The sequence below is a fragment of the Amyelois transitella genome, chromosome 3, assembly GCF_032362555.1.
Source record: "Amyelois transitella isolate CPQ chromosome 3, ilAmyTran1.1, whole genome shotgun sequence".
In the NCBI taxonomy this organism is placed as follows: Eukaryota; Metazoa; Arthropoda; class Insecta; order Lepidoptera; family Pyralidae; genus Amyelois; species Amyelois transitella.
This window is the reverse complement of record NC_083506.1, coordinates 810,266-825,093: the sequence shown is the minus strand read 5'-3', so window position 1 is coordinate 825,093 and position 14,828 is coordinate 810,266. Positions and strand designations below refer to the sequence as shown.

The window sequence follows — 14,828 nt, the reverse complement described above, 5'->3', positions numbered from 1 at the left end:
TAAATATAAAGATACTCTTTGCTTGATTAAAAAACTGTCTTTTGGAAAGTCGCGATAAACCAACTTGTACGCCGAAGGACCGCACTGAAACTAACTAGTTTCCCTCCAAAAGTCCAACAGTTTCTGCGCATGTCCTTTCTAGATCTACTTCAACTATTTTCAAGTACAGACACTTTTCATTGACTCGTTACTATGCTTTTAAAGGGTTCACTGGCTAATAAACACGGCACTGTACATTCAAATGGGCACTGATTATTTTTTTAAGTATTTTTCTATAGGGCAACGAACCCCTGGTAATTTGCTCAGTGAATTGCCGGGTATGGATGAACTATTACTGAATTTATTATTGCTTGTTCAACGTGGGTACTTACATCGTTATAAAATGTAAGTAAGTATACCTAAATTTATATATAATCGACTATTTTCATAAAAAATATCAATACATATTAACAAACATACATACACATACATATGGTCACGTCTATATCCCTTGCGGGGTAGACAGAGCCAACAGTCTTGAAAATACTGAATGGCCACGTTCAGCTATTTGGCTTAATGACAGAATTGAGATTCAAATAGTGACAGGTTGCTAGCCCATCGCCTACAAAAGAATCCCAAGTTTGTAAGCCTATCCCTTTAACGACATCCATGGGAAAGAGATGGAGTGGTCCTATTCTTTTTTATTCTTATTTCTATAGTGCTGGGAACCACACGGCACCAATATCTACAATTTAACTTTTTTTTTTATTTCAAAATGTCCGCGTAGTATGATAGTAGTCGTCTCGTTTTTAAATATGTGATTTCATATATAAAAAAATTAAGTTTTATCGTAAAAAGTCATTTGTACATAATACCGTGAAAAATTAAATTTATCTTCATAGTAATTTTAGTTTTTACATTCATAGGTAACTGACAAAAAAATACGAACAAAATAGGTAAAGACGTTTATTATTGTCGAATACAATGTTTCATTAATTCTATCATTATATACATGCACCATTTATATACAACAATAAAAAAAAGAATATATAATTTGAGTAAATATATTACCTGTTAAGTTATTAAGATATTTACGTTAAGTACTATATACAGTTTACATTGAGCATAATTGTAATATTTAGTTATAAGTAGGTATGTATTATCGGTATATGTATTTTATTTTTATTGCACACCTATGTAATGTTCTATACATTTGGGATTTTTAAAATGTGTATTTCATTGAGTAAATGCATTCAGATGGGATATAATTTCAAGTCTTTGAAAAACAAAACATTTTTCCTTGAAACTTGATCAATGTTAAAAGTCAATAATTATTTGAGTACAATATTTCATAATCGTAAAAAAATATTATGATTAAACTTGCATAATCAGAAAAATCGATATTTAGCAATAGGTAGATGACTTTGTTAGCGTGGTTATGCCGTTAACCCATATAATGCCGCGCCCGGTCGCTCCTACCCCGCTATAGTTTCTATGATTGATGGCTTCTAAAAGGTTGTAAAGGAGGGGGGGGGGGGGGGGGGGGGGGAATGTCGCTGTAAAAGCCAACGACAATCCCTTAGCTCTGACCAGGGTACTTAATGTTTCTAATAAGTCTTTATTCATTATTAAGATGATCGATTTATTTCTTTGATGACATGTATATGAATTCGATTATTTATATCGAGGTATATTGAACAATACGCTTAATTCATTTGATTTTTCGAATCATGGCAAATTTTTTATAATATTATTATGTATAAAATTAAAATTCATAATTTTTCTAAATATTTCACATTGATTACGTTTTCAAGTTTCTAATAATTGCAATTGTTTTTACATTCATTATTTTTTAAAGTAAAACAAAAATTAATACTATTTAAAATTCGTTATGTTTGAAGATTATCATTATAATTAGCACCTTGTTTTGATGTATTATAGTCTAAATTAATCTATATTAAAGCTTCAGTGGAAATTATACAATGGAAGACAAAAGTTATTGCATTGTTTGTGATCGCTACCACTCTTTACACTCAAATCTTAAATATGTACTAATTAACCAAATACACTTAAATATAAGCAAGGTTTATAAAGCCCTTTTCGGAGTAAATAAGGATATTAACTTAAAGGATAACTGTTTTTATTCCTTAGAAAAAAAAATTACTTACAAACCAAAACATTACACATTTATCTGAAGCTTCACTTTTTGGAAATTCTAAATGTTATAAATATTAAATGAAGTAATTAATTCAACAAAATATGGTACACTTACTCCGCATCTTAGCTCTCGTACATGTTAATTCTGAAAATTTCAGTCTGGAATTGATTTAAAACTTTCAAATTCCACAGTAGGTCTATTAAATGTCAATCAGGACTCAAGACTATGTAATTTTGAAATTTGATTGATTAATATAAAGTCCAATTAAGACTAGATTGCCAATCCATTAATCAAAGAGAAACCAATCGCACGTATATTATATCTATAATCTACTTTCTATCATGCAATTGACATTATAAATAACAACGGCATCCAATATAAAATATACAAAGTTACAGTTATAAATTGGTACTATGTGCCTAATATAATTACGGTCAGCGGTCCATTTGACCCAAATCGACTTGCGTGACAAGTCTCCCCTTCCAATATTGCAGAGCTTTTTGTGAGAGGCTCAAGACTGAAAGAGGCTCGTGTTACTGTTGCCTTTTACAAATACAATTAAACTATCAAGTCATGTCTAAACGAATATTTCACTTCGAAAACCATAGTTTATTTTAATAATAACTTTTTACTATTTAGAAACGTCATGTAAACTCTTACATAATATAGTTTAGACGATTCACGTTCAAAAAATGCTTTGAAAATTTGGATTTAAATTTGTGTGTGTGTAAAGTAACAACATCAATTTGGACATTCGTTCTCATATTTTATAGACATTTTTCGAAAATGTCTCATACATAGATTATATCTTCTTTTGACAGCTGTCAATGAGTGACAACAGCCGACCGACTAGGGCCGGATGGCCGCAGCGTGGGCACTATCGCAGGCTCTTCTGCTTCTTCTGTTGTGGTCTCTCTGTGGGTTCAGGAGGTTGGTGTTAGTTCTTTACAAGCTTAACATAACAAAGCAAAAAAAGTAAAGGTTTAAAATTGATTATAACAATTATATGATGGATTTAATCCTTTTTCAAATACTTTAATGATATTTAAAAGCAATGAAATAGAAGGTTAACATAAATATTAGTTTTAAATAAGTTATTTTAACAATTGTTTCCTCTTTTTTCAAATAAGTATTTAAAAGTTAGTTTTATTCAATGCACTTATGTGATTTCTTATATTAAAACTTTTTTTGTTTAAACATTTACTTTATAATTTTTCCTTTCCAATGCGTTTTTTCATATGTGTTATATTAAAATAAATAATAAAACATTACAGTCTTATAATTTAAAAAAAAATGTTATTGCAAGCAAATATGTATCTATCAATCGTTCCATAATCTGGTTAAATAAATTTTGTTTGCGTTCGTTAACTAGCCAAAATACTAACTACTTAGTAAGTATATACAAGGCACTAAGCTCCAAGCACTCACCGTCTTTTTGGCGCAAATTAGGGGTTAGACATAGCGACCTTCATATCACCACCTTGGGAAAAATAATGCCAGTTAGCCATATCACTATCTACTTAGTTTAAGCTCATGCCTATTGCTTTAACATATATTTCTTATAGTTTTACATCTATGACAAAGCGCTTTCTATACACATTCATAAGTTAACATTGATGCAGATAAATTAAAAAAAAAATGGCGTCTGTTTCACCAGTAGCCTATAAAGGGTTAACTGTTAAATGCATTATTTTTGTAAAATTGTTACTCATGCTTGTTTATTTAAAATCTTCTTTAAAAGTACTAAATAGTTACGCGAATAATTAAAGATTAGGTTTCCATTTATATTGGCATCATAAATACTTTAATCTATAATTCATGCTAGTATTTCAAATTGAAAATCGAACAGCTAACTTCGATTGGATGACCCAATAGATTTTTAAACGAATAATTAAAATTTGAACATTCCAAATTTCAAATTGAATACCTGATTTTGATTGGCTGCCTCAAAGACAACTCAGACCCGGAGGTAGAAGGCGACCGCGCCGCGGTGAGGAGGCGCGGGGGGCGGGGCGTGCGCGGGGATCTCCCGCGCGCGAATTCTAGCCGATAATTGTCGGATCTCGGGCTGCCGCTGAATGGCGCTTCGGGCTCCGCTGCTGTGGAAGGGTTAATTGCAAATGTTGATAGATCATCTTCCTTACGTTTGTCTGGGTTATGTCCTTACTGGGGGCTTGGGGTGGAGGCTAGGGTCCATTCGTGAACAAGACGAAAATCGGATTACATGAAACGACTCCCGTCTGGCCTCAGCGACCATGTTAAGAGGGTCATCTGAACACATCTGCGTTTAAATGCCAGTCAAAATGCATATATATTCTCTTTGTTGTCTTTTATAACATCCACTGAAATTCTTTGAAGTCTTACTTCAAAATATCGATAACTATACGGCAAATTAAAATAGAACAAACATACATACACATACATATATATTATCACGTCTTTATCCCTTACAGAGTAGACAGAACCCATAGTCTCAAAAAAGTGCCACCAATTTTATCACCACTTTTAAGCATGGTACTGAACAACTCCTGTAAAGATACATACATACATAAATATAATCACGTCTATATCCCTTGCGGGGTAGATAGAGCCACATTGAGCTATTTCAGCCATTTCATTTTTAGCCACAGAGAGATTCAAATAGTGACAGGTTGCTAGCCCGTCACCTAAAAGAGAGTCCTTTAAAGATAATTGTAAAATTACGACGATAAACTAATTTTCATACAGTGTTGGTAGGTAAGTATGATTAAGAAGTAAAGTAAGTAAGTATTAAGTTAGAATGTAATTTCAACAAGAATTTTGCGAGTGTATACAACACTAGTTGTGCCCGCGACTTCGTTCGCGTGGAATAGTTATTTTGGGCATCATTGAAGCCCTCAAGGATGAATAATAATTTTCCCCGTTTTTTTTTCACATTTTCCATTACTTCTTCGCTTCTAAAAGTTGCAGCGTGATATAATATAGCCTAAAGTCTTCCTCGATAAATGGTCTATTCAATACAAAAATAATTTTTAGTGGTTCCTGAGATTAGCGCGTTCAAACAAACAAACGAACTCTTCAGCTTTATAATATTAGTTTTGATATAGATAAAGCCATAACATTTCACTTTAAACATAAACCTCTGACATTGGGCTACTTATCGTCACATTATGTATGTATGTCTGTACGTCCAAGGCCAGAAACACACGTGTCTATGGACGTGCTAATAGCCGTTTCCGTTCCACTAAGTGTACATTTGTTATTGAATTCTTTTAGCATGCTTTTTAGACCGAGCATATCATTGTGGGAACAGTGGTTTTTTAATTACACGAAGTTCTTAAAAAGTATTTTGTATTTTTAAGTAAGTAAGTAAAGTTTTAATAGTGTTTGTCAAAGAAGTAAATTTTGGAAATTCCCACATCATTTGTTGTTTTGTGCTGTGTGGTTCCCGGCACCAATAGAAAAAAACATAGGACTACTTCATCTCTTTCCCATGGATGTAGTAAGAGGCGACTTAGGGATAGGCTTTTTCACTTGGGATTCCTCTATTAGGCGATGGGCTAGCAACCTGTCACTATTTGAATCTCAATTCTATATCATTAAGCCAAACAGCTGAACGTGTCCTTTCACTATCCTCGTGTTGGCTCTGTCTACCCCGTAAGGGATAAAGACGTGATTATATTTATGAAAGTATAATATTGAAAAGAACGTTACCGTTATACACGACATGTGTGGACATGGGCATCCTCGCGCAGGCGGGGGGATGCGCGTGCGCCGGCGCGGGCCCCGCGGCCGCGGCCCAGTCGCGGTACACGCGCGCCTCGTGCCCCCCCTCGCGCCACTCCGACAGCTCTACGCTACGGATCTGTGGGGGGGGATAAATGGACTTCAATTAAGAGTGAAAAATGTAAAATCCATTGCTTTAAAATTAAATAGCCTTCTTGATAAGGGTCACCGGTCACAGTAGAGGTAAAAAAGGTGGGAAAGCGGATCACAAACATACAGACAGATACAAGTCATTTAACCATTAAGGTTTTCATAAAAAAGCAAAACGGCGAAATTATACTAAAAATGTGTATTATTTTTTTTTTGTTAAAAACTTATTATACTTGGCAAATAAACGTGGGATTCTTCTTTTAGGCGATGGGCTAGCAACCTGTAACTATTTGAATCTCAATTCTATCACTAAGCCAAACAGCTGAACGTGGCCTATCAGTCTTTTCAAAACTGTTGGCTCTGTCTACCCCGCAAGGGATATAGACATGATTATGTATGTTACATTTTTTGTAATGAAAACTTTAATATTTTTTTGGGACCTGAAAATACTTTTGCCATAGGCAGGTGAATTACCCGCTTCGAGAAAACTGGTTATTGCAGTATAATTTTGCTTGTAACTAGTTTATTACTATTTTTACCAAATCTTGTTGGATACAAAACATATCAAACTAAAAATAATGAAAACCAAAATAGCGGGATCGTCATATATATTAAAACACATCTTGAGTGCAAAGTTTATGAACCGAGCTGCATAAAAGACGCTGGTTGCCTGGTGTGTGAGTTTGATAGGGAGTTTGCTTTAATAGCTATTTACCGCTCACCGTCACATCTGAATGCTGATATCTTTCTAAACAGCCTCAATGAGTTGCTTCAAACTCTAAAATCTTTTAAGAAACTCAGCATGTTAGGAGATACAAATATAGATATAACAAAAGATTCCATAGATGACAATAAAGACGACTATTTAGACATTCTTGCATTGCATGGTCTTCTGCCCACACAAACGTTTATCACCCGGGGTAAAAAATGTTTAGATCACACTATGTTAAGAAGTAAACTCCCATCTTCCACATTAGTAATAGACACCCAAATAACCGATCATTTACCTACAATTTTGTCAACACAGTTGAATTATCAACACCAAAGCTCTCAATATGTACGATCAATTGTAAATTATAACGCAATAAATGCTGCAATATCTCAATTAGACTTTACACCTCTATTCTCTACACAAGACGTAAATGTTGCCGTTAGTTACCTCATCTCCACTATCTCTTACATTGTTAAACAAAATACTCATAAAGTTAAAATAACACGTAGTAAAAAACACATTAAGCCATGGGTAACGCCTGGTTTGATCCGATGTATAAGAAACCGTGACAAAATGCACAGTCAACTTAAGCGAGATCCAGAGAACATCATTTTGAAAGTGACATACGCGAGATACAGAAACTTTATTAACAAGCTCCTTAAAACAACTAAAATTAATTATCACAGAAAGATTTTACAAGATGCGAAAAAAAATCCCAAGAATACATGGACGGCTATTAAAGAAATTTCAAATATTAATAAATCTAAATCCGGTGCACGACGGCTTCTAAAACTGCATTCAGACCCAAGAGTCTCTGTTAATAAGGTAAATAGATTTTTTGTAAACATCGGTAAGGATTTGGCAGACAAAATACTCAGCAGACAGCCACCTAAAACCTCTAAAACCACTCAATATGAGAGCGACTCAATTTTCCTAACAGACGTCGATGAAGGCGAGATCGAACTTTTATTATTAAGCCTACGTAGGGACAGTTCTGTTGGCTGGGATGGCATATCTGCGAGAATTCTGCAAGATTCACGTCAAATCTTTATTCCGGTAGTTACACACATCTGCCAACTTGCTTTATCATCAGGAGTATTTCCAGCTGCCTTTAAGAGGGCAGTAGTTACTCCTGTCTTTAAGTCCGGGGATGTAGATGATGTCTCAAACTATCGACCTATATCTGTACTTTCTACTCTATCCAAAATACTAGAGAAAGTTCTAAATAAACGACTGGTCAACTACCTTGAATCCAAAAACATCATTGCGCATAACCAATTTGGTTTTAGACGAGGCCTTAGTACAGAAGACGCTTTGCATGGCTTACTGAATAATGTCATAAAATATTTAGATAACCAGCAAAGATGTCTCAGCGTGTTTCTCGATCTCTCGAAAGCATTCGACACCGTTTCCATCCCACTTCTCTTAACAAAACTGGAATGCATTGGAATACGTGGCCTCCCTCTCTCCATATTTCGTGATTACCTTCTAAATCGTACACAATGTGTCAAAATAGACGATATTGTAAGTGATGAACAGGAACTAGTTTTCGGCGTACCGCAGGGCTCAATTCTCGGTCCCACCCTCTTTTTAGTATATATTAACGACCTTTGTAAACTAAGCATACCTAATTGTCAAATTTACAAGTATGCAGATGACACAGCACTTGTTATAAACGGTCGGGATTGGAGTGAAGCCTTTTCAAATGCAGAATTAGCTCTGTCCACAGTTATGTCCTGGCTTGATTCAAATTTATTAACTTTAAACTTAGCCAAAAGCAACTATATAACCTTTGCTATAAATGCTTCTACCCTACCTTTAGATAATGAATTCTCACTTAAAGCTCATAAATGCCGAGCATTTAATAATAACTCCCAGTGCACATGCACAGTCATATCAAGGACCACAACCGCTAAATATCTTGGAATATTTGTAGATCAATATCTTAAGTGGGACCAACATATTGCTTTTTTGAAAAACAAAGTAAGGAAACTCATTTATGTTTTCCGAAATTTAAACTCTGTTGCCGATTTAAGTACCCTTAAGGTTGTATACTTTGCGCTATGCCAATCCATTTTAACGTACTGTATCGCAGTATGGGGTGGAGCTGTAAAAACAACGCTGCTACCGCTTGAGCGAGCGCAAAGAGCGGTCCTTAAGGTTATGATCAAAAAGCCTTTTCGGTTCCCTACTCAACAACTATTTTCAGAGATATCAATCATGACAGTCAGGCAACTATTTATCTCCATGTTGCTGCTTCGTAAGCACTCACAGTTGGTGTATGATCCGACACTACATACCCGAAAGCGTAGATGGGACCTAGTATGTTCTACACCACCACATAGGACTGTTTTTGCTGCACGGCATTTTGAAGTAATTAGCTGTATTTTGTATAATAAGGCCAATAAAATATTAAAAATATACCCTTGCACAAAACGTGTTGTCAAATTTAAAATTAAAGAGTGGCTTTTGACATTAAATTACTCTGACACGGAAAATCTATTGCCTAAATAATATCAATAATTAATGAAATTTATTTAATATACCTAAGTAGTCCACGTATCTTTTCTTATTAATATATACGATGTTCACATCGTTGTACATAAATTGTTACCACAAGGCGGTCTAGAGCGTTATTGCAATAGTTTTAAGTTTATCTTCAATTATTCATATTAATAAAACTCTATCCTTAGTTAACTGTTGTGTAACTCAAAATAATTCCCAGAATACAGATTCGTCTAGTTTGGGAATTATTAAATCAGTGTACATTTTACTTCAACTTAAATAAACAAACATCATTACATCCTACCGGATCTTCCGTGATGCCTTCTACCAATCAAGATACAGGTTTATTCTTAGTTTGATGGTGGATGGCTGAGCGTTGGACCAGATTAGAAAATGTATTAACACCTTTTATAAGAACGATGAATGTACATAATATGTTGCTGAAATGAGTCAATAAAACCAATTTTTTTTTTTTTTTTTTTATGAATAATCACAGTTATAAGTACTTTATTTTGCATAATAGTGATGGCTTCATAATTTGTATTCAAAATACTTACGTATTGAAAACCAGCTGTGATATCAGCTATTACATATCCAAAAAAGGTATGCAACTAAGTATGAACGAATCAAATTAACACACATTGATGATATCATAATGTACTCGTATCATGTTGAAAACTCGTTAGCAACAAATTTGATAAGGACTTGCGGGTAAATAGTTGACAAAGGTTTCTCTCTCTTTCTAGTCGTTAAGTGAAGTTTAGAGTAAGAGAGAGAGAAAAGATAAAACGTATATGTCACTAGCGTTGCCGAACTATCGATGTCAGTAAAACTCGATGATAGTAAAAATCTTAGTATTGTTAAGTATACACACATAAATACATATAATCACGTCTGTATTCCTTGCGGGGTAGACAGAGTACACAGTTTTGTAAGCCACGTTTAGCTTTACGACTTAATGATTGGAATTGAATTTCAAATAGTGACAGGTAGCCAGCTCATACTATTGCCAGGTTCTACAACATGAATCCCAAGTTTATAAGTCATTCCCTTAGACGCCTTTTACAACATCCGCATTGTTGAGTGTATTGTGTATTGCTTTTACTCAACTATCTATTCTATAGCCATTGGTTTAACCTCGACGACTTATGCCCTATCTAGTCTTTCTCTAACTCTATCTAGTGCAATAAACTAACCGGTGTGGTACTCTTGCTTCTGCCGCTGATCTCCGATCCACTGTTGCTATGCCGTTGCCTCTCTCTGGTCCTCTCTGGGGCAGGGGACTCCCTGCATGATCCATCTGGTTCGTCACGTGCCTGCAACCGAAATCATCCAGGAATACATAAGTCTGGATTTACACGACTCCCATCTGCACTCTTCTTCTACATACATACATATGGTCACGTCTATATCCCTTACGGGGTGGACAGAGCCAACAGTCTTGAAAAGACTGAATAGCCACGTTCAGCTATTTGGCTTAATGATAGAATTGAGATTCAAATAGTGACAGGTTGCTAGCCCATCGCCTAAAAACGAATCACAAGTTTGTAAGCCTATCCCTTAGTCGCCTTTTACGACATCCATGAGAAAGACATGGAGTGGTCCTATTTGTTCTTGTATGTTGTTCCCGGCACCACCGGGAACCACACGGCACCTTTTTCACTCACACCTTCTGCACTCTTCTTCTCCTGGCGTTAATTTTGGTTACATCCTCAACTCCAAAAGTCAGGTAAGTCAGGTTTAACACGAAAAACCTCTGATCTTCGCCTTTGCAATGGAACCTAACCTATATTTGGATGCACTAAATGTGCCCATTATATTTGTCGCCATTTTCGCAATCCCTGGAAGGGAAATGGAATAGTCCTATTCCTAAGTACCGGGTACTGTCAATTAACTGTCTGAACTGTGACTTTAACAGTGGTATCTTGATCTTGGATCATGGCTTTGATCCAAATGAAAGTACTGATTTCTTCAAAAGATCCCCATTACGTTCTCAAACCTTCATTTGTAAACAAGCGCCGTATGATCTAGGAGTTGGAACTTTCGCCAACAATGATATAGTATGCGGGAACTGACATGCCGTGGGAATGTTTAGCTAGCCAACATCAGATCCGGGTGGCGGGTAGAATAATTTTACTAATTAATACCATAACATACAATATAGTCACGTCTATATCCCTTGCGGGGTAGACGGAGCCAACAGTCTTGAAAAGACTGAAGGGCCACGTTCAGCTTTTTGACTTGATGATAGAATTGAGATTCAAATAGTGACAGGTTGCTAGCCTAAAAGAAGAATCCCAACTTTATAAGCCTATCCCTTAGTCGCCTTTTACGACATCCATGGGGAAGAGAAGGAGTAGTCAAATATATTCAGCTGATTATATTTTCTTTAATTCAGAGAAAAATATGAATTGCTTTGCTAATTAAAAGAAAATAAAGTGATTCTCATTCTAAATAACTTTAATTTAAGGTTTGTAATACTTTTTTTGTGATACCTCAGTGACCAGAGCTCATATTTTGGAAATCTTCTATAACAACACCAATCCATTATAAATATTAGTTTCAATACTCATGTATTAATTAATGCACTTACTTTCCCATGGTGTGTTGGCGAGGGCATGCTAGCAGCTCCGCTGCTGACCAGACGCAGTTGCTGTCTAATATTCGCCTTCTCCCTCGCACGTTTCCGTTGGAACTCTTCTTCCACTCTAGAAATATCAGATCTTATTAGCCTATATTAATTTGAAACTGTCATTCACCGAACGCGGATAACCACTAGAAAGCGGCGTGTTCTGAACACTGTAATTTCTACTCTTTATATTACTACGTTTCAGCACTGATTTTCCAAGAAGACAGTGACTGTTCTCGAATCTTTTAATTAAAGGGAATAATTATACATAAAAAGGAACCGTAAACTACTCCATATCTCTAAGGTTTCATCGCATCTTCTGACCAAAAAAAAATATAGCAAAGCAGACCCATTTATACAATCTTGAAGAGAATGTCTTGACTTAGTTGACTGAATGCATAAACTAACCGTCTCATGGCTTCTAGTTCCGTTTTTCTCTGCTGTTCCTTCAAGTCTGCTTCTCTTGACAACTTCTCGGCCAGTCTTCGCCTCTCCAGCTGTCTGACTGTAGACTGAAAGGTAAATCTCTTGCCGCGACCGACGTTTGTGTTTCTCTGTAAAAGATTGGCAATTATTAAATAAAGTTGGATAGTGTCAAACAAAAATATAATGCTCAACTCTTGACCTCCTTGTTAAGACATCTTTAACAGAACTCCTTCAAAGAAAATTTTAAAGAACTTTATGACTCTCTGTCTGTAATTCATTGCTTATGTCGATGACTTGAAAATAAGTCAACATGTCATCCAAATAAATGAAATGACCAGCATCAAAACTAATGCGTTGCCGTAAACTTGAACTTGAAAAAGAATTCACAACATTACAATACATTCCATTACAATGCCACAATAGAAGATCTTTGAAGTGGCTAACAATGTGCTTACTGATCTATTAAAATCTCATTTGCGGTTACATATGGTTTAATTCACGCCTCTATTCCATTGTGTTCAACCTACTTGTGATCTGGAATATGCGGCTTCGAAAGTAAGAGCATTTCTTTTAGAGAATAGTTCTAAAACCACTGTTTCGAGATGGTCTTCAATTTAGGAGTATCTGGAGCGTGCGAAGATTCGGAAGCGATTGGGAACATTATCATTTTGTATTATTTAGAATGTAAATTTTCAGTTGAATAAAATGCAAATTTTACAAATATACTGCTTTTTGCTTTTTCCTTTATTCTTAAATTGAAGTACTTATTACGTATTAGCATAAGCCTTCTACTAAAATCGCAAGGTAAGTACAGCTACAGTAAAGACGTTGATTAGCAATATTAGCTCATCAAAAGGAAAAAAAGGATCTTAATATCATTTCATGATTAAATTTTTTTACGAAATGATTTTAAGATCCTTTTTTGTTAATGCGCTGACTAAAAATGGACCGCAGTGGAACATTAATGGCCTTGTGATATGGCATGAAGGTTAGCTCAAACGCCATAAATTCATTATAATATCACCTCTGTCTGGATATCTGACTGGCTGGGAGTTGGTTTTCATAATGGTCTAATTCTTGAAACGTACTTTAAACACGTTTCGTCGTAAAACATTTCTGCTTCATCCATGAAGGTAATATAAGTGAAAACAAAGCGCGTAGGAAAATGCTCGTCACAGATAACATATTTAATTCATATACAGGATGTTATATTCGCTAATCGAGATTCCAATCTGGTGCATCCTTTGTTGCGCAATGAGCGACCTTAAATTTTATTCGATCATTGCACTTTATGGGCAAGTACATACATATATAATTTTTGTCCTATTTATGTACGAATTATGCGCAAGTTCGAATTAGTAAACTTATTAGATTAAGTCAATTTATCATAATATTTAGAATAAATGGAAGTATATTTCTATCAATTTCAAATTCATCTCGTCAATTTAGATGTCGTAAAAAGCTACTAAGGGATAGGCTAATAAACTTGCGATTCTTTTTTAAGGCGATTCACTAGCAATCTGTCACTATGAGTCTCAATTTTATCATTAAGCCAAACAGCTGAACGTGGCCTATCAGTCTTTTCAAGACTTTTGGCTCTGTCTACCCCGAAAGGGATAAAGACGTGATTTTATGTATGTATGTTACTTCAAATTTAAATCTTTGGTGGGCTCAAAATAAATATTGTTTTGTGTTGGTCTTGATTTCAAATGGAGATAATATTTAGCTTAAATATTGACGTAAGTACGCATTATTTGATATTTGCTCACATCAAATTTCGATGGCGTGAAGGTTGTTTTTTTAGGAATGTACCTAACATTTTAATAGGAATGCTCAATTTCAGAATGCTATGTTAAGATCTGTTTTAACGACATTTTTTCAATGCTTTAGTTTGAGTAACTTTTGAAATATTTCAAAACAATTTGACATATAACACCTAAGACTGACTCAATAGACCCAAGTCAAAGTCACGTTTAGCTGGACGCCTGAATTGAGATTCCCTTTTTCTAAAAGAAGAATCATAGGTTTATAATCCTTACATTTATTTGACTTAATTGTGGTCCTGAATCTTTAATTATAATTGTTATTTACACAGATGCATGTCTCCAGTTATATGATCGTTATTTTATATTTTCAGTTTATGATTTCCACCTTACTAGGAGTGTGTTTGTTTATTTTACTTTTTGTCATTTTCCGACATAGACTAATGATAAGTACTATTTTTTGTTTTGTTTGTAATCCGATGGTAATCACCGAGTCGTGACAAACAACTAGGACGGACAGATTGCGTATATAACTATATATCAGGCTATTTATCCTATTTTGTCACGTGAATCTAACAATGTTTGTTTTTCCTTTAAAAAAAAAATCAGTTTAGAAATATCATCTAGGTAGATTCAATCATTTGTACACAACTATTGGCTTAGTATAGTTAGTAGATTAACATCTTGTTTTTATTTCGTTCTTGCTTATAATTAAATGTGTAATTCACCTGAAATCTCTCAATTTTGTCTCCTCCTAAGGCTAACTCAAGGTTTGTTGTTAGTTTTAAAAATCATTTTAAT

The 14,828-nt window shown here is 34.9% G+C and overlaps 1 protein-coding gene across 1 annotated transcript in view; it reads right to left on the bottom strand.

Annotated features, from left to right (window-relative positions):
- Positions 1-943: 943 nt before the first annotated feature.
- LOC106133344 (uncharacterized) overlaps positions 944-14,828 on the bottom strand; it is a 140,471-nt gene continuing 126,586 nt past the window's right edge. The window contains exons 16-21 of the mRNA XM_060950027.1: positions 12,247-12,392; positions 11,803-11,917; positions 10,406-10,525; positions 5,831-5,981; positions 4,065-4,236; positions 944-3,052 (exon numbers count right to left, since the gene is read on the bottom strand). Of these exons, the coding sequence (XP_060806010.1) occupies positions 2,962-3,052; positions 4,065-4,236; positions 5,831-5,981; positions 10,406-10,525; positions 11,803-11,917; positions 12,247-12,392 (795 nt within the window). The 3' untranslated portion in view covers positions 944-2,961. The remainder of the gene's footprint in view (positions 3,053-4,064; positions 4,237-5,830; positions 5,982-10,405; positions 10,526-11,802; positions 11,918-12,246; positions 12,393-14,828) is intronic.